Below are 22964 nucleotides of genomic sequence, written 5' to 3'. Positions count from 1 at the left end.
CAGAGACCATGAGAGCTGCTTCCACAAAAAACGGACACAGTACAGCATAGTGTAAGGTAAAGTGAGAAAAACATTTTCTTCTCAAGGGCAGCGTTCCAGCCCCTGCTTGCATCTCTCAGCCGTCTTTCCTTGATCCTGTCTGGGAAGTGTATCTCAATGATTCCTCAATTTCTCTCTTTGTCCTTTTGTTTTAAAAGTAACACTTTCTATAACATAGCTAATTGTCCTTGAAGGGGTTTAATCATGCAAAAAGAAAGCAATATAATATATAATGTATGCAACCTTTAATGAGTGTATCTATTTTCTTAGGGGTATTATTCAGATACCTTCCCAGATCTGGATTTAACTTTGATAATTGTTATCTGTCTACAAAATCAACAATATCGAATGAATATTCCAGTTTTCTGGCGTAAAGTCCTCGGGAGTAAGAACTAATGATTTTGGAATTTGCTCGGTGTCTATTGTTATGTCCCTCATTTCATTTCTGATTTTTAATTCATGTATTGTCTCTCTTGTGCATTGTTAGTTTGAGGAAGGGGTTGTCTCTCTTGTGGATCTTCTCAAAAAAAAAAAGAGGAAGAAAAGAAAAAGACAGCTCTTGCATTCCTTGACTTTGTATTTTTCTCTTTGTTTCTAAAGGCTTGATTTCAACCCTGAGTTTATTGCCCTTCATCAGATCCTACCAGACTCTCTATGGGATGAGGCTTTGCCTCCTCTTGGTAACAGCAGCATGTAATAAATGAAGCTTCTGCTGATCTCTGTTGTGGTGTTGCACATCACAATCTCACCGAAAACCATGCATAGCCTGGTTTTAGGCTCTATTAAAGCAGCCCACTATTTCAGTGTTCCCTGCAAGGTGCCATGGAACGGTAGTAACATAATTCTGCATGCACATCGACAGGTTTCTCCACGGTCTTCTGGGTCATTTGATAATAATTTATAGTGAGTTCATGGATGAACACACACTCACACACACACACACACACACACACACACACACACACTTTACTGACATGGTGCATATTCTTTGCACACCAAAAATAAAGTGAGCGTTACTGAAAATGCACCAATAGTGCAATCGATGGAGGGAGCTGTGGGGAAGCTGGGGCTTAGAGTTACTTAAAAGACCGATGCAGATTCTCCTTCTATTGGAGGAGAAACTTGATAGACAATGTGGTTCTTTATTTTCTTTCTCTAGAGCACACAGGACTAGGGTGGCAGCTAGGGCTTTGAGCATGTTTGGCAAGTACTGTAGCACTGAATTAAATCCTAGGGCTGGAACCCTATTAATCGTCTACAACAATTACAGGGCAGGCTGGATGAAGACACTCAGCTGACAATGTGGACATCTCAAGACAGTCACTGGACAATGGCTGACACACTTGTCTGAAGACTGGAAATGTTTCTCGATCTTGGAGAGGAGAGAAGGACCCTCCAACTACACTGTCCGCTAAGGAAGTTTATTCAGGTGAGGGATGACAGGGACTGTTTTGTCTCACGTCACACATGTCAGTAGAAAATATCCTAGGTATTGGATGCCGCTGTTAGCATTAACAGAACAAAGCCCATAGTGTTGGGAAGATTAATAAATTATGAGTAGGATTAGAAAACCCCAAGCCGGATCCCGGCCCGCAGCAGCTCTCTGCTCCCAGACCCGGTGAGAGAGAGACCCAACCGCCTGGTCAGGTGGGCACTCCTGAGGCTGCAGAGCGGAAGAGACCACCAACACTGCTCACCCCTGCCCACATCCCTGGCCCAAGAGGAAACTGTATAAGGCCTCTGGGCTCCCGTGGGGGAGGGCCCAGGAGCGGCAGGACCCCTGCCGGAGACACCGCCGGAACCTGAAAGAAACAGACCGGATAAACAGTTCTCTGCACCCAAATCCCGTGGGAGGGAGAGCTAAACCTTCAGAGAGGCAGACAAGCCTGGGAAACCAGAAGTGACTGCTCCCTGCACACACATCTCGGACGCCAGAGGAAAAAGCCAAAGACCATCTGGAACCCTGGTGCACTGAAGCTCCCGAAAGGGGCGGCACAGGTCTTCCTGGTTGCTGCCGCTGCAGAGAGCCCCTGGGCAGCACCCCACGAGCGAACTTGAGCCTCGGGACCACAGGTAAGACCAAATTTTCTGCTGCAAGAAAGCTGCCTGGTGAACTCAAGACACAGGCCCACAGGAACAGCTGAAGACCTGTAGAGAGGAAAAACTACACGCCAGAAAGCAGAACACTCTGTCCCCATAACTGACTGAAAGAGAGGAAAACAGGTCTACAGCACTCCTGTCACACAGGCTTATAGGACAGTCTAGCCACTGTCAGAAATAGCAGAACAAAGTTACACTAGAGATAATCTGATGGCGAGAGGCAAGCGCAGGAACCCTATTTCCCAAAATGACGTTGATGGTCATTATCTTTCTGGTTTAATACTAATGCTGTATTGTAAGAAAAACTGAGGCACATGGTTCTCCATTAGGATTATTCTATATACCTTTGTGAAAGTTGTCATTTTTTCTGCAGCTCTACAGGCATGAGTGTGTGTTACTCAATATCTGGTGCACACAGTCAATAAGGAATGTGTGTTATAGACTGATATAGACTAGGATGAGCAGAATACATGATAGCATGGATACAGTATGTCAGTGATTACATCATAAAGTGTGTGTCCATAAAAAAAGTCACATTATCCACACAAAGACACTATCACCCTGTGTACCCCTTGGTGGCTTTGAATTCCCTATTTACCCATGCTGCCTGGACCATGCAAAGATCCATATCCAGTTGTCAGATCTAAGTCTACAGGAGTGCAAAGGACCCTTGAATAAGATGGTCTTAAGAGTCAAGAGTTACAAATCAATTTTTATTCATAAGGAATACAATTTACAAAAAACAGGCATAAAATGAACAACTAAAATGGTATAAAAATGAAAAACAGTAACAAGAATATATAACTATGAAATAACAAAAAGAAAACTTCAATGAAAATCATAACCAAAAACATTTCTTAACAGCATTTTCTTAATGAACATTTAGAAACACAGTTGTAGTGCTGTTTCTCCTCTAGGACAAGACGTCAAGGCTGTCTCCTCAGATGTCTCTCAAATGGTGTTGTCCGTATGAGAAAGGAGAAAGACCTCAACCAGACAGGCTGGCATACGGATACATAAATGTAGGGTCTCTAAACATTGAGGAAATTATCTGAGAAGAAGAATATTCACCCACAAAAAGTCTTTGACTGTGAGGATTGTCGTCACAGGGAACTCCTGAGAGAGAAACTCATTCCTCAGGGGGCTGTCTTCCTGGGATCCGTCCTATTCCATGTCTCCTGCAGTTCCTGAGACCTGGGAGAAGAAGGCAGCTATTAAGACACGGATATGGTGGGGACACGCATACCAGCTGTCAAGTTGCTGCCTTCAGTCATGTGATATGTTATTCCTCTGTCACCATTTCTGGACTGCAGTTTCAAAAAGGGCAGAGAAGTATAATTGCCCATAATTCAGTTTCTGAAAAGTGGTTAATATCCCAGAATACTTGTGCATAGACAGAGCAATGAATAACTCTATCACATGAGGAGGGTGACTGATTGGGTGTGGGGACATTAGAAAGATGATAGGGGAAGCAAAGATGTATCCAATAGGCAAATGGTATCAGACATTGTTAATCTGACTCAGCTGCTTGTTCCTACCACATTTTGCTGGGTCTGGAGGTTTCTGGTCTTCTCCTGTTCGTCTTCATCCTTCGGGTTCAACTCAAACAAATATCGCTGTAACTCCTTGCACTCCTGCTTCAATGTGACCAACTTCTTCTTCATACATGCCTGGTCCATCAGGAGCCGGCTGTGCAGGTTGCTGGAAACACACTCTGCATAGTAAGATCCTGTAGCCTCTTCCTCCCATTCCAACTGCCAAATCCCACAAACTCCACCAGGACCCAGATACCCATAAAGACTTCATAGAATACATCTCCATACATGTAAGGCTGCTCCACAAACAGCAAACGGCCAATCCAGGGAAGAATAAATTGTTTCTGTGACCCAAGCACCTAACAGTCCATGTCTCTCCAAAAGAACAAGGGATCTACAACTATCCATGAAAGCCCAATGCATCGGGGCAACATCAATTAGTAGGCAGTAAAAAACCGCAAGAGGACAGTAGAACCAAGGGAGGTCATGCTAACCATGTGGTCCACACATTGAGCTTTGTTAAACCTGATATGACCCCAGAGGCCCAGGTCGGCCTAATAACACTCTGATGCCTGAATCAGTATAGTTCTATCCAGAGCCTTCTAAAGATGCATAGACACTGTGCTGAGAAGTCACAGTCTCTTATGGAACTGAAACTGAGTCCAAAAGACCCACGGCACAGTGATATTTAAACAGCAGAAGACATGGACCCAGAGCTGCAGGCTCTCCAGTCCAGAACAAAGAGAGGCAGCAATGGATATTCCACAAGTGATGGGCCCTTCTGACCAGTACTTACCGATAGAAGTTAATCTCCTTCTTGAGCTCCTGAAATTTCTCACGATGTTCAATGTTCTTTGTGTCTAAGTTGTGCAGTAATGAAATGACCTCTTTCTCCTTTATCTTCAAGTTTTCATAAAATGGATTTGGCCTGAAGTAGGGGCTGGCCCCAGGAAGATAGAACCCAATGAACATCGAGGTTTAGGACTATATGAACTCAGTCTGTGTCCTGTACTACCCCAGCCCTGGAAGGACACTTTCTGAATTCTACATATTTGGATCTTCTTCAGCTTCAGAAACTTGGAATTGTGTGCCCAGGACAACAGAAGCTAAGCACCCAGATAAAGGGTTCCTTGGCTCACTTTTTTGAATCAGGAGGGCTGGATCTGCATTCAAACCTGTTATGCTGTCAAGAGCCTAGGCCACAGAGCTTACCCAACCACACACACACACACACACAAACACACACACACACACATCCAGAAACCTCTGATTTCATTTTTCCTGTTTTGACAAGTGGAATGCTACAAGCCGAATAACTAATATTCTAGAGGCAGACAGTACACATAATTCTGGAGATAAGACCAGATATTGCCACAAACTTATAATCTGCCCAAGGCATACAAGTGTATAGACAAATGTGACCACACAGGCAAAGAACTGTACTGTTGAAAGTGGGGCTTCCAAAATAAAGCACTTACACCTCCATGAAACTATTATACAGGTATATCCTGAGGTCAAAAAACAGACCCCTAAATTCCAAGGGACAGGGGACATAGAAACATATAAAAGTTGTACATATGCATGCAGACCTGTGAACACACAGACACACAAACTGGGACACACCCACAAGAAAAGAAAAGTAAACAGACTCAGAGAATGAGAAAGAGAGACAAATATGGAAAGAACACAATGAGAATCAGTAGAAATGTATGCACCATTACTGTCTCAGTGTTTAAGGCACACAGACAAGAAGGAACAGGCCTGAGCCTCAGGCCTTCTAGTTAAGCATGGAGATGAACAATGTGGGACCTGTTACCTAAGGGTGCTGCCATGAGATGATAGCGTTCAGTCACCTTCCTAGCAAGTACAAACACTGTCCACAAACTCACAGCACCTAGAACCTTGCAAACTGCCACCTGTCAAGGGCTTTCCAATTGTACACTGGGAACTCATGCTCCAGTGACGTTATCCCTGAATTCTTCACTCAGATCACAAGTTCAGATTTTCAACAGGTGGAATCAGAGAGTCCATTTCCAAACTCACTCCTCACTAAGGGTCAGGTTCTGAATCTCCTCTCTATGGGAGATGAGGTTTAGAACAAGGTCGTTTGTTTGGAGCAATGCATACCTCTTGCTCATGGATCCACCTGTCACATAAAGGAGGCGATCTGTCAGCTCATTTCTCTCCTTGGTAGTTAGCTCCAGTTCTCTATTCAGCCTCTCCTCTTCCTCGTTGGCCTGCACCTTGTTTAGGACATTTTCAGGGGATGAGGTCTGTCTGCAGGCCTCTGTAGGTAGAATAACACAAGTGAACCCACATGGGGCGAATGCATAGAGCATACACAGACCACAGTGAGGTCCAAACAGGAGAACATGCTTGGAAGCCAGTGTCACTGCAAGGAGTTTGGTCTATGTGTAAGAGGCATCCTAAGTGGATCACAGTTCCCCCACTACTATATAGAGACCAAGAGATGTAAGCAGCCAGGTGTTCCCTATGCCCGCCCACACAGGCTTACAAGTACCAGAGAGATGCCTTCTCCAGGATTATTATCAGGTACGCAGGCTACAACCTGGTTTCAGGACCCTCACCCCTCTGGTTTCAGAAGTCAGATCATCAATTCAGCATCCACAATGACTTGATTGATCAGGGATACTCAGATATCCTACACTGTTACTCTCGTCCAATAACTTTGCATTAAAAATTCATGTAGGGGGAGGACATGGTCAACAGACTTATTAATTCCCCCTACTGAAATGACAAATGCCCCAGAAGTGCCAGTAGGTTACAGGCTCTTTCTCTACCTGCCCCATATAGTTGGCTACTGTAGAAAAATATCTGCCACACAGAACCTCTAATGTATGAAGGTAAGATTGGCCCCGTCAGCCAGAGGTAGTCACAGGAGTTCTAAGAATATAAGGTCATGGCCAGGAGCACAATTCTCTCCCTCTTACTACTGTCAGATAGTCACTGAATTTAAAGAAGCAATGAAAGTGAAGTACATTGATGCCCTGTTTAATTCAGAAAAGTTATACCCTCCATGACTACTTATGGTGTTATTATATCAATTTAACATACTGAATGCACTGTAAAAGTAAAGACTAGAAGTTCACCCAATAATAGCATAGGCATTGCCATATCCTCCATGTGGTTATGGAGAAACTAATGATGTGAAAACCTTGACTTTCAGGAATTGTGATAATCATGGAATTCAATATCTGTGGAGATGTTCCAGTGGTTGTGGCCCATTGCTATAAAGGCCAGGTGAAGGCCCCCACACTCACTCCTGACAGGAAGCTCAACATACACTGCCCAGAACTTACTCCACATTCCCCATGTCCTGTGTCCATCATTACCTTTAGGTTTCGTTTGCTTCACTCTAGACTCTTCTCTATCAACATCAACTCTCCCAAAGCGCCTGAGAAGACGGGCAAACATGCCTGTGGATATATCCTTTGGACACTAAGAGAAAAAGTAGGGAATTGGTTGTCACAACGATACTGGTGACATCACAGGGATTCCAAGGTCTCTCTAGGAGACAATAGAATGTCCACGAAGGGACGGCTGATGTCATGGATAACAGACTTTACCTCCCTGCTAATGTTCTCCCTGTACTGAGCAAAAGCTGATGGACCCTTTTCAGGGGACTTCCCTGTGGCATAGCCACTGAGCACCACATGCTTCCAAAGCCAAATTTGGCTCTAGGCTTGATTGGAAAAACCTAAGTCATTGCTATGTATCTAAATGAGTGCTTCCTCCCCAATCCCTGCACAGAAATGTTTCATCCTACCTCAAATTCTCCTCAGTCAGCAATATTACCCATTAAAGATTACTGAGAAATCACACCAGTTCCTATAAGTAGCCAAAGAGGTCTCCTGTCTCATGATGTGCAGGTGCATGAAATCACACCCAGAAATAGCCTGTAGGGTAGGTTGCAATGTGGGTGTGTGTTATAGGTACAACCTGAAGCTTTGTGCTTAACATTTGACAGTTGCCACCAGATTCCTTAGGAGAAAGAATTGCATTCATTATGGTCCTGGCAACAATGTGGTGATCTGTTAGCAGAGGAAACTGAAATATTGGAGCCACCAGTGAATGCACCCTCAGGCTGAGTGTGGGGCTCTCCTCTTTGCACTTAAGTTACCAAAGTAGGATTGCTTACAGGCCTCTCTAAGCTATAACGTGTGATTTCATCTGAAAAATAAAATAGTCAGCAAATGTGGGGGGGGGGGAATGCAGCCAAAGGAGTAGGACAAGCCTAGAGATATAACTCAGTGGACAGAGTAAGAAACAAGCATCTTCACTCCTGTTTCATGGATCACCCTACAAAACACAAAAGCATCTATCCTACTAAAAAAAAAAAAACAGTTATTTTAATGAATGCATACACTAATACTGTTTACAGTATTAGTGGCAAAGCTCAGATTTTGGGGGCAGATCCATGACTTGAACTATCTTCCTGACAACATATAAAGCAATAAATAAATAAATAAATAAATAAATAATAAATAAATAAATAAGAAAAAAACACAAAAATAAAAAACACAAAAAGCACAAGCCTCTCATGTGAAGTTACAGAAGAGTGATCCAGTGGTCACTTCTGACCAGGCCATTTTAGCTATGACAGTGCATAGTGACCCTTAATTTGATGGGTCCTGTATAAAGCTTTGTGCAATATTGTCATTTTAACAAACCTCATCCAGAACATACATAACGACACAGGATATGATTGCCATGTCCTTGCTGTGTATCAAGTTATTTTTCTGTGTCCTTGATTGTCAGGCATATTACAGCAACAATCTGAGATGGCTGGTAGACTTGGAAGAAAGTGGATATGAAAGATCTCCGTTAGATATCAGTACAGCCATTTCTTAAGCATGAGAATCTTTTAAGCTGGCCCTCGTTTAGCCCCTAGACGTTAGTCAATAGACCAGAAAGTACAGAAAGCACATTCCCACCCACTCTCTAGGAAGCTGCCCGACCATAAGAACAGAGGGTATAGAACATATTTACTGCAGGGCAATTACAAGACAGGAAACATCTCTGGGAAGCTGACTGACCACTATAGAAGTGAGATATCCTTGGTACTGAATGCAGCTGTGCTATAGGCTGACATCGCTATAGCCTTGTCCTGGGAACTCCAGAAGGGAAACACCTGCCAAGACAGATATCCTTGGTCCTTGTCCTGGGAACCCCAGGATAAGAAAATATATATCAAGTCAGACGTCCTTCCTACTGAAATAGCTACATTGATGTGGTTACGGCCTTATCCCAGGACGAGAAACATCTGCCTAGGTATTCTTGGCACCGAAATAGCTGAGCTAATGAAACTGTGTGATCGTAAATGACTGTTTAAACTGTACATTTCTGTTGTTCGAGGCTCCTCACATCCCTCCTGCGTGTGGACCATGTCGAGCCCCAGTGCATTGGTATCCCAAAGTAAACCTCTTGTTTTTACATCAAGACTGAGTCCTGTGTGTTCATGGGGTGGTGATTGTCCTCAGGACTGGAGCGAGAGTCTCCTCTGTCTGAGGGTCTTTCAGATAAAGCTATAGTTGTGGGTTACACACCTCAATTCTCATTGGCTAATGCTGTCCTCACAGTCCTTGGAGGCCCCTTTGTAAGACTACCTGTTGGAAAGTAGAAGCAGCTTTATTTGAGCTCAAAGTGAACCTGACGAGCAGCGTAGAGAACAAGATGGGGTAATTGAGAACCTGTCTAAAACCAGCACAGAAACCCACCCTTCATTCAAAGCATCATCTACCAATTCTTGAATTTTTACCATTCTCTGCCAAACAGTCTTTCATTCAGGAAAGGTAGAAAAAAAACTGGAAATGATCTTTGTATTCTAAGGACCTTGATCTGTCTTTCCTTAGGTCCACGTTAAGAACAAATGAAATGGGTATCACCATCTGAACAACTTAGTATCACCTACTCAGCATTTCTAGCCTAATACTGTGCCTATGGCAATCTCAAGCTTCCCTGAGTGTTGCTGCCCCAGCAAGAAGAATAAAGAACTGAGGTCAAACCCCAGTGAACCTTTCATGGGTTAGAAGAAAGCCATCAGAGATACTGCACTACTTTGTCCTTAGATTAAATCAAGATGATACAACGTGAATCTATTGGGCTATTCAACTATACATCTTCCTCACAAACCCACCTATCTGAGTTCATTGCTTGGCAGAATTCATGCCCCACCATCCTAGATATTTCTTGATTCATTGCTGCCAAGGGCCAGGTTTCCTGAGTTTTGTTTTTTATAGAATTGGGTGTAGTCAATCATAGTTGCCCTCTGTAAGAAATGACAAATATCTATAATAACTGACCACACTGTACTTGTGTATACAAGTACAGTAGTGGAAAATTCAGCATAACTGAGGAGTGGGAAATCACCACTGTGTCCTGGCCTTTCTCTGCCCATATCACAGCTCACAGGCGGCTGGGGCAAACCTTGAGTTCCTCTGTAGAAACAGAGTGAGGTTGAATGGACACTGAGCAGGCAGAGCAACACAGCGGAGGCAACTCAATTCCAGCAACAAATGCATTATTTGTTTCCCATCTTAACAGCTCCTTTTGAGGACTTGTCCCCACACCTAGCTTAAACACAGCATTTTCATACATGCCCGCCTGCTATTTCATATTGTTGCTGTAATATGCCTCCACATCATAGATTTCAAAAAAATATATACCTAACACTGAGAAGGGTGATGCTTGTCAACAGCTAGTGCGTTGGGGGCCCAGGTACGGTCACAAATAACCAGGACACAGGGGATGCAGAGCAAAGGCAGATGCAACTGCATGCAGCTACAAGCTTATTAACCCTTATATAGGCATGAATATGCATTACCTCACATTCCCTTTTGGCAAGATATAATACGGTCGTTATTCCCATGATACCAGGAACGACTGAGGCAAGACTAGGCAAAGAAGTGAGACTAAGCAAAGGCTTCTCCTTAAAATATCTGTATAGCAAATCACCCCTCTTCCTAGTATCACAATCTACTTGTCATAACCCAGAGAGCATGAGAGCTGCTTCCACAAAAAACAGACACAGTACAGCATAGTGTAAGGTAAAGTGAGAAAAACATTTCCTTCTCAAGGGCAGCGTTCCAGCCCCTGCTTGCATCTCTCAGCCATCTTTCCTTGATCCTGTCTGGGAAGTGTATCTCAGTGACTCCACAATTTCTCTCTTTGTCCTTTTGTTTTAAAAGTAACACTTTCTATAACATAGCTAATTGTCCTTGAAGGGGTTTAATCATGCAAAAAGAAAACAATATAATATATAATGTATGCAACCTTTAATGACTGTATCTATTTTCTTAGGGGTATTATTCAGATACCTTCCCAGATCTGGATTTAACTTTGGTAATTGTTATCTGTCTACAAAATCAACAATATCGAATAAATATTCCAGTTTTCTGGCGTAAAGTCCTCGGGAGTAAGAACTAATGATTTTGGAATTTGCTCGGTGTCTATTGTTATGTCCCTCATTTCATTTCTGATTTTTAATTCATGTATTGTCTCTCTTGTGCATTGTTAGTTTGAGGAAGGGGTTGTCTCTCTTGTGGATCTTCTCAAAAAAAAAAAAAAGAGGAAGAAAAGAAAAAGACAGCTCTTGCTTTCCTTGACTTTGTATTTTTCTCTTTGTTTCTAAAGGCTTGATTTCAACCCTGAGTTTACTCCTTTCATCAGATCCTACCAGACTCTCTATGGGATGAGGCTTTGCCTCACTTGGTAACAGCAGCATGGAAAAAATGAAGCTTCTGCTGATCTCTGTTGTGGTGTTGCACATCACAATCTCACCGAAAACCATGCATAGCCTGGTTTTAGGCTCTATTAAAGCAGCCCAGTATTTCAGTGTTACCTGCAAGGTGCCATGGAACGGTAGTAACATAATTCTGCATGCACATCGACAGGTTTCTCCACGGTCTTCTGGGTCATTTGATAATAATTTATAGTGAGTTCATGGATGAACACACACACACACACACACACACACACACACACACACACTTTACTTACATGGTGCATATTCTTTGCACACCAAAAAGAAAGTGAGAATTACTGAAAATGCACCAATAGTGCAATCGATGCATTGAGCTGTGGGGAAGCTGGGGCTTAGAGTTACTTAAAAGACTGGATGCAGATTCTCCTTCTATTGGAGGAGAAACTTGATAGACAATGTGGTTCTTTATTTTCTTTCTCTAGAGCACACAGGACTAGGGTGGCAGCTAGGGCTTTGAGCATGTTTGGCAAGTACTGTAGCACTGAATTAAATCCTAGGGCTGGAACCCTATTAATCATCTACAACAATTACAGGGCAGGCTGGATGACGACACTCAGCTGACAATGTGGACATCTCAACACAGTCACTGGACAATGGCTGACACACTTGTCTGAAGACTGGAAATGTTTCTCGATCTTGGAGAGGAAAGAAGGACCCTCCAACTACACAGTCCTCTAAGGAAGTTTATTCAGGTGAGGGATGACAGGGACTGTTTTGTCTCATGTCACACATGTCAGTAGAAAATATCCTAGGTATTGGATGCCGCTGTTAGCATTAACAGAACAAAGCCCATAGTGTTGGGAAGGATAATAAATTATGAGTAGGATTAGAAAACACCAAGCCTCTTCCAGGTTCTAGGAGAGCAAAAAAAAAAAAAAAATACCACGAAATACAGCATTAATGTGATAGTTTGGTTAAATCTAGTTACTAGTTTCTATTGTGATACCTATTGTCAGTGCCTGTGCCAACAGTGTGTGAATATCAGGTGTAGGTTTGTGGGGTTGAAAGAAAACACTTACACGGGTCACCCCTTTTTAGCGAGTGCCACCAAGGCTTTACTGAGATCTCCTTATATACCAAAGGCAAAAGCCGTGGAAAATCAACAAGGCAGGTGAAAATCCCCAAACAGGAAAATAGGACAAGTCTGTGTGGTGAAAGTTCCAGCCCAATCAGGGGCATAAACAGCTTCTTAAAAACAAGAAGCAGGAAAGCTCAGTGGGGAGGAAGGGTGCCATGGAAAATCCCAGCCCCAAATCAGGGGCTAAGAGCAGCTGTCAAAGGTGTAAACAATTTCTTCCTATAGCAGGCTGAAAGGCTCAGTGAGGGGGGAGGGAAACACCAAGGTAGGGCCCAACAGGAGCCTTCAATGGTGGCTCTAATGTTTCACTTTCCTCTGCCAACTGGCCTCCACACTGTTTCTAGCACCATAATGATTTCAAGTCTTCCTCCTAAGGAATTTTGTGGCAACCGTTGAATGCTAAGCACAAGGCTTCATGAGTGTTCCCCTAACACACACCCACATTGCAACCTTCCATGCAGGCTATTTCTTGATGTGATTTCAAGCACCTGTACATAATAAGACAGGAGAACATTTTGAGTGCATATTCAAACTGGTATTATTTCTCAGGAATTTTTAATGGCTAATATTGGTGAAGAAGGATAATTTGAGTTAGGATGAGACATTTTTGGGCAGGATTTGGAAGGAAACATTCATTTAGATGCATAGGAATTACTAAGGTTTTTATAATCAAGCCTAGAGGAAAATTTGGCTTTGGAAGAAGGAGATGCTCAGTGGCTCTGCCCCGGGAAAGTCTCCTGGAAAGGCCACCACAGCTTATGCTCAGTACAGGGAGAACATTAGCAGGGAGGCAAAGTCTGCTCCCCATGACATCTGCTGTCCCTTCTTGGACATTCTATTGTCTCCTACAGAGTACTTGGCGTCCTCTGTCACCAATGTTGTAGTGACAACCAGTGCCCTAGTTTCTCTCAGTCCGAGTCTGGCAGATACATCCTAAGACATGTTTTCCAGTCTTAGAAGTGTTTTGGGAGGGGCGAATGTCAATTGTGGAGAGACTAGGGTGAAGGAGTCTGACCTTTCGTCTCACAGAAATGATGGACAAAGAAAGTGGTTCTGGGGAATGTGGAGTAAGTTCTGGGCAGTGTCTTTTGAGCTTTCTGTGGAGGTGGGGTGGGGGGAGGGATGGTGGGGGTCCTGCAAGCTTAAGCTGACCTTTCTAGCAATTGGCCACAACAACTGGAGCATCTGCAAAGGAATTGAATTTCCATGAATATCACAATTCCTGAAAGTCATGGATTTCAGAACATTAATTTTCCCATCCCCAAAGAAAGGATATGGTAAGGCCAATGCTACTATTCTGTGAACTTCTGGCCTTTACTTTTAAAGTTGATTTGTGGCTTGTTTTTTGTTTGTTTATTTATTTATTTAGTGGGTAATATTATTTATTGCCAAAGTCAAACATCTGGGTTACATCCTGGGACCCACATGACAGAAGGAGAGAAATGGCTCCTGAAAGTTGTTTGGTCATGTGCTGCACACACACATACACACACACACACACACACACACACATACACACACACACAGACAGACACTCATACTCATACTCTCACTCATACACACACAAACTTTAAAGCAATAGTAATTTTTCTTAATAGCTTCTCGGCCTTTTGGCTAAGATCAAGTGTAGTAATTTTTCTTAGAGTCTGATATAATTGGTTCTAATACAAAGACAGCCTGAGTGTAGTTACTATATAATTAAATAGTACTCATGCTCTCAGGCAAAGAGTTTAAAGTTTATAGGTACCTAATAAACTCGCACTGGGACATATAAAGAACATTTAAATGTTCAGCAGAAATACAAAGAACAACTAATTTAATTTGTTAAAAGTGAAAGCTTATACAATTCTGAAGGTTTTTATGCTGGTTTTATTATACATGTAACTATGAAAAGAAAACATACATACTTGATCAATGAAATGAGGAAGAGTGATTTAATGAACAGAAAAGTGGATGGTACTTCAAAATTTCCATGATTACATATTATCTATTTAATTCCCTCCACAATAGCAAGAAACGGACATTATTATTTATGCGACATTACAGATACATAAACCGAGAAAATATTGTTTGGCCTGATTTTCTGAGCTTTTTAAAGGTTTAGTTAATTGACAGAGCTGTGCTTTAAAATTAGGGTCCATATTCTTCTGTTTTAAATGTGTGACACTTTTCTCTTTTTTTCTCCATCTTTATTAAATTGGGTATTTCTTATTTACATTTCAATTGTTATTACCTTTCTGGGTTTCCAGGCAAACATCCCCCTAACCCCTCCCCCTCCCCTTCTCTATTGGTGTCCCCTCCCCATCCTCCTCCCATTACCACCCTCCCCCCAACAATCCCTTCACTGGGGGTTCACTCTTGGCAGGACCAAGGGCTTCCCTTTTATTTCTAGTGGGTGCTGCTCTCCCTGCTCCGTGGGAAGTGGATGGGGGGAAGGCCCGGGCCTGAGGTGAGTTGGAACTGGGGTAGAAAGGCATAGGGCCTCCTAGGTGAGAATGCCAAACCACCACTGCTGCTGCAGCCACCATGGAGAAGCCCTTGTTCCTGCTGCAGGGAGGAGAGTCTGGTGCCCACAAGATGGCTGAAGGGGAGCTGAGAGTGGACAGCTTCATCACCCGCCTGCTGGAGGTATGAGGATATCGTCCGGGAAAAATTGTGCAGATGACTGGAGCAGAAGTCCGAGGGCTGTGTATCACGTCTCGTGAAATCTTTCTTAGCCAGCCAACAGCTGTGAACACAGGTTTCTTTTGGAGAGCAGGCCTGTGCAGGCCCAGAACCTAGGTGGGACAGTTCAAGCTACCCTTTTTCCATGGCCAATCTCAGATCATATTCAGAAAGTATTTCTTGGGCTAAAGAGAAGGCTTAGTGGTTAAGAGCACTGACAGCTCTTCCAGAGGTCCTGAGTTCAAATCCCAGCAACCACATGGTGGCTCACAACCATCTGTAATGAGATAGGATGCCCTCTTCTGGTGTGTCTGAAGACAATCACGGTGTACTTGTATATAATAAATAAATAAATAAATAAATCTTTAAAAAAAAAGAGTATTTCTTCCAGGTGATGGATTTCCAATTTATGGAATTGAACTAACTTACTGATGGTGGAAGTGACACAGAGAGTTAAAGTACAGAAGGAATAATCCAGAATATCCACCAACAGTTGCTGTCACACCAGGACTTTTAAAAGCTCAGCTGCTAGAGAAGCAATGTAGTCTTTGGTTATTCTCAAGCTTAGGTCTTCTAGTCATTATAAGCTGACCATGACACAAAAAGAGTCATCTATATCAAAATAGAGAATAGTAACTAGATTCACACCACACTATCACATTACTACTGTATTTGAGGTTCTCAGTTAATATCCAAGAACCTGGAAGAGGCCAGGGCCTTGCTACACATACTCATAATTTATGTCCCCATTGTCAGCTGAGATTCTTCATGCAGCCTGGGGTCAAGGAGGTCATCCCACAAAGCACAAAACACCCATCTCAGGTAAATATGTATGGTTTATTGAATCCAAAACATCCATGAATTTCAGGACACAATTAAATGTTGAAACCTAAGGATAATAGATATAGAAGAGAATTAAGATTTCTAGTTCATAGATCCAGTAAACACATTCAACAAATCATAGCAGCAAACTTCCATAAGGTAAAGAAAGAAAAGGCCATAAAGGTACAACAAGCCTACAGGACATCAAACTAATTGTACCAGAAAAATTCCTCCATTCACATAATAATTAAAACGCTAAATGCACAGATCAAGAAAGAACATTAAAAGGGGTAAGGTATAAATATCTAGTAACAAATAAATTCAGACGTATCTGAATTACACCAGACTTCTCAACAGAGATTCTAAAAGTCAGAAAATCTTGGGCAGATGTAATGCAGACACAGGCTCCTATATCCAGCATAATCCTCAATCACCATAAAAGGAGGAACCAGGATATTTCATGACAAAACCAAATTTAAACAATTCTTTTCTGTAAGAAAGCACAACTGAGGCTAATAGGAGGAAAACTCCAAGACAATGAACTAAACTATACCCAAGAAAAACCAAGAAATTAATCTTCTCTCAATAATTTAAAAAAAGAGAAGCACACAAACATAATTTCACCTATAACCAGAAAAAGAAGAGAAAGCAGCAATCATTGGCTTTAATATCTGACCAGATCCTCTTTCCCTAATCCCCAAGCTCCCAGGGGCCAAACTGCCAGCCAATGTGTATGCAAGGATGCTCTATAGTTCAAGGTGAGGCCTGTTGCCCACCAAAGGCAGATCCTAGAGGTGTGAGGTGGGAATGGATATGTGTGGGTGGGGGAGCACTGTCACATAGGCAAAGCTGAGCAGAAATGGGATGTAAATTTGAAGAGGGGAGTCTGGAAAGCAGGACAACAGTTGAAATGTAAATAAATAAAATAACCGATTAATAATAATAGCCAAAAATAAAATAACAAGTAAAAAGGTAAATGAAAATTAAACCAAACCAACCAAACAAACAAACAAAAATCCCTGTAGTGTATTGGTCTAATTCTGCTTGTATTTTAATGCTAATTTGTGGAACTCAGGACTGGTTAACCCCAAATAACTGACCCTGATCCAGTTAACTGTGATTATAAAGAAGCCAACAGCCAACAGCTACACAGCAGAGAGATGGGGGAGGTGAGCTTTGAGGGCTTTGCTAGAGAAGATCATGAGGAGGGAAGAAGGAAGAAGAAGCTGCCATAGAATAAAGGAAGAACGTGTGATGGAGAGGAGAGAGGAAGAGGACAGCAGCCATGGTTAAGGGAGAGGAGATCCTGGTCCTGAGGGCTGTCCAAGTGGAACAAAGAGCAGCCAAGATGCTACACAGCCTGTAAGAGTTAGCGTTATTGTTTGGAAAGTAGATCTGATACCATGGAGGGCAGGCAGCTGCCCAGCTACTGTGCTGACTAATGCACACTAAAATAAATTTAACACAATATGTATAACCAGTAAGACAGCTCTCTAGAGGATCCTAAAAGGAATACTTTAGTTTGAAGGGAAGGACAAAATACCAGAGAACACTAAACTCAATATCTAGGGTGGTGGGGCATGAATTCTGCCATGGTCTGAACTCAGAAAGGTGGGGTGGGAGAAACATATCTGGTTAAATAGTCCACCCACATTGTGTCAATGTGATTTAATCTAAGGACAAAGAAGTGGAGCATCTCTCACGGCTTTCTTCTAACCCCTTGAAAGGATCACTGGGGTGTGGCCTCAGTACTTCATACTTCTTGCTAGGTCAGGGAAACTCAGGGAAGCTTGAGATTGTCATAGCACAGCATTAGGCTAGATATACTGAGTAGATGATACTAAGTTGTTCAGATGGTGATATCCATTTGCATGTGTTCTTAATGTGGACCTAAGGAAAGAGAGATCAAGGTCCTTAGAATAGAAGGAACATTCCCAGTCCTTTTCTACCATTCCAGACTGAAAGGCTGGTAGGGAGAAAGTGGTAAATAATAAAGAATTAATAGATGATGCTTTGAATGAAGGGTTGGTTTTTGTGCTGGTTTTAGACAGGGTCTCACGTATCCATGTTGCCCTCACCCTGGCTGGCCCGGTTCACTTTGAAGTCAGTGCTTCCATTTCCAATAGACAGTCTTACAAGAGGGGCCTCCGAGGTCTCTGAGGACAGCATTAGCCATTGACAGTTGAGGTGTGCAACCCACAACTATAGTTTTAGCCACTTTGTTCCATGTCTACCAGCTATTTCAGATTGTTGCTGTTCTATGCCTGACAATCAAGGACACAGAAAAATAACCTGATAGAGAGCAAGGACATGGTGATCACATCCTTGCCTCTGCTGTATGTTCTGGATGAGGTTTGTTAAAATTCCAATATTCCAAAAAGCTTTATATAGGGGCCATCACATTAAGGGTCACTATGCACTGTTTCATCTAAAATGGCCTAATCAGAACTGACCGCCAGACAACACTTCCTGCGAAGTTCCTATGAGAAGCTTAAGTTTTTTGTGTTTTTTCTTCTTCCTTCCTTTTTTTCTTTCTTTCCTTCTTTCTTTCTTTCTTTCTTTCTTTCTTTCTTTCTTTCTTTCTTTCTTTCTTTCTTTCTTCTTTCGCTTTATAGGTTTAGAGGAATGTATTTTGGGCCACGGATCTGCCCATAGTATCTTAGCTATGGATGTGATCAATCAGAGTTAGTGTGTGCATTCAATAAAATGTCCATTTTTGACTAAGGTAGATGCTTCTGTGTTTTGTGGGGTGACCCATTGTCAATGTGTAGTGAGTTGGGGCCCTGGGTATGGTCGCATACCCCCAGGACACAGGGGGTGCAGAGCAAAGGCAGAAGAAACTGCACGCAGTTGCAAGCTTTATTAATCCTTATTAAGCTAAGAATATGCATTACTACAATTTTCATTGTGTCAAGATACCATAAGATTATTATTCCCAGGATACCAGGAACAATGAGGGAAGATTAAACAAAGAAAGACGAATAAACGAAAGCTTCTCCTAAAGATATTCATATAACAAATAACCTCTCTTATTATAATCAAAATATACTCACCATTACCAAGAGAGCGTTAGAACCACTTCCACAGAAACGGGACACAGCAGAACATAATTTAAGGCCAAGTGAGAAAAACATTTTCTTTTCCAGGGCGGCATTCCAGACCCTACTTGAATCTGTCACCAGGCCTTTCTTGACCCTGCCTGGGAGCTGCATCTCTATGTCTTAACAATTCCTTCTTTTTTCTTTTGTTTTAAAGTAACACTTTACATAACATAGCTAAAGGTCCTTGTAGGGGTTTAGTCATGTAAAAATAAAGCAACATAATACATAATGTACATAAGATTATGGCAAAACTAGCTCCTCCCATGCTATGGAAAATCCTTTGAAGCCAAGCCTTGGGATCTAATCCTGTCAATTGATCAGCCAATAATTTCGCTATTTCCATAGGGGTAGTATCTTCTAGCTGTTTACCAAAAGACATTCGAACATCATATTTCAAGGCATTAATTACTTTTGAAGCACTTTCATTACCCTCTAAATAGGCTTGAATTAACTTCCAATCATGTTCTGTGTCATTATCCATATATTTACTAACACAAAATTGGTAGGATTTCATCATGATAAGCAATATAAACCCGATAACTGGCATTGGCTGCAGCAGAAGAAACCATGAGTAAAACACACATTGCTGAGAATAAGTGCTCAGCAGTAAAGGACTTTCCTGAAGGAGACAAAATTATTCCTTTCAGTGCTTAATCGCTTCACCTGACCCCACATAGGTAATAGGGTTGTCACTGCACGGATCCTTATCCATTGTTGTTTGTGGACACTAAGAGAAGCCAGGGCCTCAGTAATGGAGGACACCTCCTCATCTCCTGAGAACATCCATCAGGAGAAAATGTAGCTGGTTTAACTGGATTCCTTTGAGGGTAGGGAGCAGTTCTTATTATTCTGTGCTTGGATCCATCTCCCGGGTAACCAGAATAGTCTCCCATCCTGTAATGAGACAAAACCCTCTCCCCTACATACAATGATGTCCCTTCCTGTCATTCAGCATCCCGGGCAATTTTTATCCATACTGTCTGTTCCATGCCTTCTGGGGGGAAGTTCAACAAAGTGTCTATCTCCTCTTGATATAACTTCACCTTGTGGTAAATTAAGAAAATTAATAACGTATAATGCTTGTGCCATATAGCTCTGGGACTGCTCTGCAAACTCCATTCAGGTTGCATAAGGCCATCTCTTTTCCCCCGTTTTAATTTTATAATTTGTCATTTCAGGGTATGGTGAATTCTTTCAACAAAAGCTTGTCCTTGTGTATTGTGTTCTGTACCAGTAATATGTACAATATGATACCGTTGACAAAATTGTTTATATTGATAAGAAATATATGTTGGTCCATTATCAATTTTAATTTTAGAAGGCAGTCCCATAACAGCAGAAGTTTCCAATAGATGCTGTATAACATGAGCAGTGCGTACTCCTGGCAATGGTGTAGCCCACACAAATTTTGAAAAATTATCTATGCTTACATCTATGTGTGAAAGGCGACCAAACTCAGAAATATGGGTTTTATCGATCTGACACGATGTATTAAGTTGCATCCTTCTGGGATTAATTTGAGATGGAACACATTTTATACGTGAAGACTGACACATAGGACAATTAGCAATAATTTGTTTGGCTTGAGAATAGGGAAGCTTATATTTAATATGTAAATATCCTGTATTGGCATGATTATGACTGTGTTCTTCTGGGGTAGCAAATGCCACTAATTGATCTACCATATGATTGCCAAGTGTTAAAGATTCTGGAAATTTTGAATGTGATCTAGTATGTGTAATGAATATTCTAGAGTTTCATAATAACAATAGTCCTTTAATATGTGAGAATAACATTTAATATAGGCTTAGATGTAGAAACAACAGCAGTCGCAATATTCTGTACTACTCCTACAACATAAGCGGACTCAGCTATAATATTTTTACGTCATGAGTAAAATCCTGGAATACATTAATTACCGCTAATAATTCATTTTGTTGTACTGACCCAAAAGAAGATTCTTGTCCCCAAAATTAATCTTTGGTCCAATAAGCCATCTTGGTGTTAGAGCCATCTGTAAACACAGTAAAGGCTGATGGTAATGGATCAACAGAAATTAGTGTATTTATCAATTTTTTTTTTGTTTTTTAAAGCAATCCCACAATTTACTATGGGGAGGATGAAATTCAATATTTCCAGTGTAAGAAATCATGGCTAATTGAAAAACCTCAGACATCTGCATTAAATATTCCACTTTATCTTTGCTTAATGGGAAAACAATAGCAGCACAATCATATCCCCACAGAGTAACAGGTCTGTGTATGCCTTGCTGAATAATTAAAGAAATTTGTTCCTCATAATTTGTTAATGTTTGGTTAAAGTTTTATTTAATATATATCCATTCTAAAGGCAACTCATCCTGAGCGAAAGTGCCTGTAGGATATTCAAGAGTATTTAAACATATAATTTAATAACTCTATCTGGATCAATATGTGCCAACTATCCATCTTTCCATTTTCAGAAAAGATACCCTTGCATGCCTTCATATAAGCATTAATATCCCCAGCCTCCTTTATAAGTAATAACGCTCTCCTGTACTCTTCATTAGCATTTTCAAAAGCAAGCATTTGCAGCAGTTGTCCTCCAGCTTCCTCTCCTACCACTGTTCTTTCCAATATTAATTTTAATATACATAAAAACTTAATATATGGTTCATAGAAAGCTACTACCTTTTTCAACCAACCAGTATCATCCTTTATAATAAGTCGGTTGGGCCACACCTTGAATCGATGCTGGCCTAATTATAGGAAAAGAAAAAGCAGGTGAATTCGTCATTATCATCCTGTGAATCTAATGGTCAAATGCCATCCTCGGGAAAAGACTTAGAAAAACCTGCTTCAGGCAGTGGTGCAGAGGGCAAAACTTTTACTTTCGTTTTGTCTTAATGAAGCTGTAGCTTCTTGTTCTGTATCGTTATTACCCTGTCTGCATTCATGGCCTTGAACACAGTAAAAATTACAGCCCAAAGAGACCAGAAATTGGAATCTTTTTGCCCTGCCTGACAGCCTTTTTCTCCTTAACTTTCACTTTGACCCAGATATCAGAATCCCTGGAACCCTCATAAGGGAACCAAGGAGTGTACTCTTGCTGTCTCTAAACACTTTTCTAAACCAGACTGATAGACATGAATTCCCTGCACTCTTAAAGATGCTTAAGCATAGCGAGATGAAGAGAAGATTTATCTTGTCCCATTTCCTTGTAATAAAATGTACTTACCTTATCTGACTGTCCAGACTTACCTTCAGGGACCCTGTTCCAGTGCCATAGGTCGACGTCTAGGGTGTTGGGAGCCCTGCGTCCGGTCGCATTCCTTTCTGTGTTTCCTGATGCTCAGTGGCCATGCCACTCCAGCATGCTTTGAAATGAACCAGTCCGCAACCACCACCACCACCACCACCACCACCACCACCACCACCAGCACCACCACCACCACCACCACCAGCACCACCACTAATTTGGTTTTGTAAATAAAGTTTTATTGACATCGCTATACTCAGCATTTACATCCTGTTCAGTGCTGCTTCTGGCTGCAGCTGCAGGGCTTAGGAACCACAGAGCCCTTTAAGCTCCCAGAGCTGAGAGCATTGACCTTTTGCCTTGTTTGTGAAAGAGGTGACTGACCCCTGTGCTCGAGGTTGCCTTTCCGTGCCCCTTAACCCATAGCATAGGTCTCTGTGCCATCCTCTCCCTTTGCTATGGTGTGCACTTCCTGGTACATTTCCATTAGCTCTTGACATTTCCAGAGCATTTGGTCTTGCAAATTGAATTTGCATGGCACCAGGAATAGACCTGATGGCAGGGTGTGGGACACTCCCTATGGGGACCCTGCCCAGGGGCATAGG

The 22964-nt window shown here is 41.9% G+C and overlaps 1 protein-coding gene and 1 pseudogene across 9 annotated transcripts in view; one reads left to right on the top strand and one right to left on the bottom strand.

The window, feature by feature from the left end:
• LOC147997824 (disks large homolog 5-like) overlaps positions 1–22579 on the bottom strand; it is a 96117-nt gene extending 73538 nt beyond the window's left edge. For 2 of the 9 annotated variants that reach the window (XM_087601566.1, XM_087601569.1), the window contains exon 1: positions 22362–22532. Coding sequence is in view for 1 of the 9 variants with exons in the window: in XM_087601567.1 (XP_087457693.1) it covers positions 3304–3333; positions 3678–3840; positions 4471–4614; positions 5802–5961; positions 7028–7109 (579 nt within the window). In the remaining 8 variants the exon portion in view is untranslated. Of the gene's footprint in view, positions 1–2838; positions 3334–3677; positions 3841–4470; positions 4615–5801; positions 5962–7027; positions 7134–21069; positions 21137–21791; positions 21860–22361 lie in introns of those variants that run through there. The other 7 variants (XM_087601567.1, XM_087601570.1, XM_087601574.1 and 4 more) reach the window with 7 other exon arrangements.
• LOC147997825 (U2 spliceosomal RNA) lies at positions 14130–14339 on the top strand (annotated as a pseudogene).
• Positions 22580–22964: the final 385 nt, after the last annotated feature.

This window comes from Rattus norvegicus, unplaced genomic scaffold (genome assembly GCF_021556685.1).
Source record: "Rattus norvegicus strain SHRSP/BbbUtx unplaced genomic scaffold, alternate assembly SHRSP_T2T unassigned-0000047, whole genome shotgun sequence".
In the NCBI taxonomy this organism is placed as follows: Eukaryota; Metazoa; Chordata; class Mammalia; order Rodentia; family Muridae; genus Rattus; species Rattus norvegicus.
The sequence above is the reverse complement of the archived record's forward strand: the minus strand, read 5'-3'. Positions and strand labels throughout refer to the sequence as shown.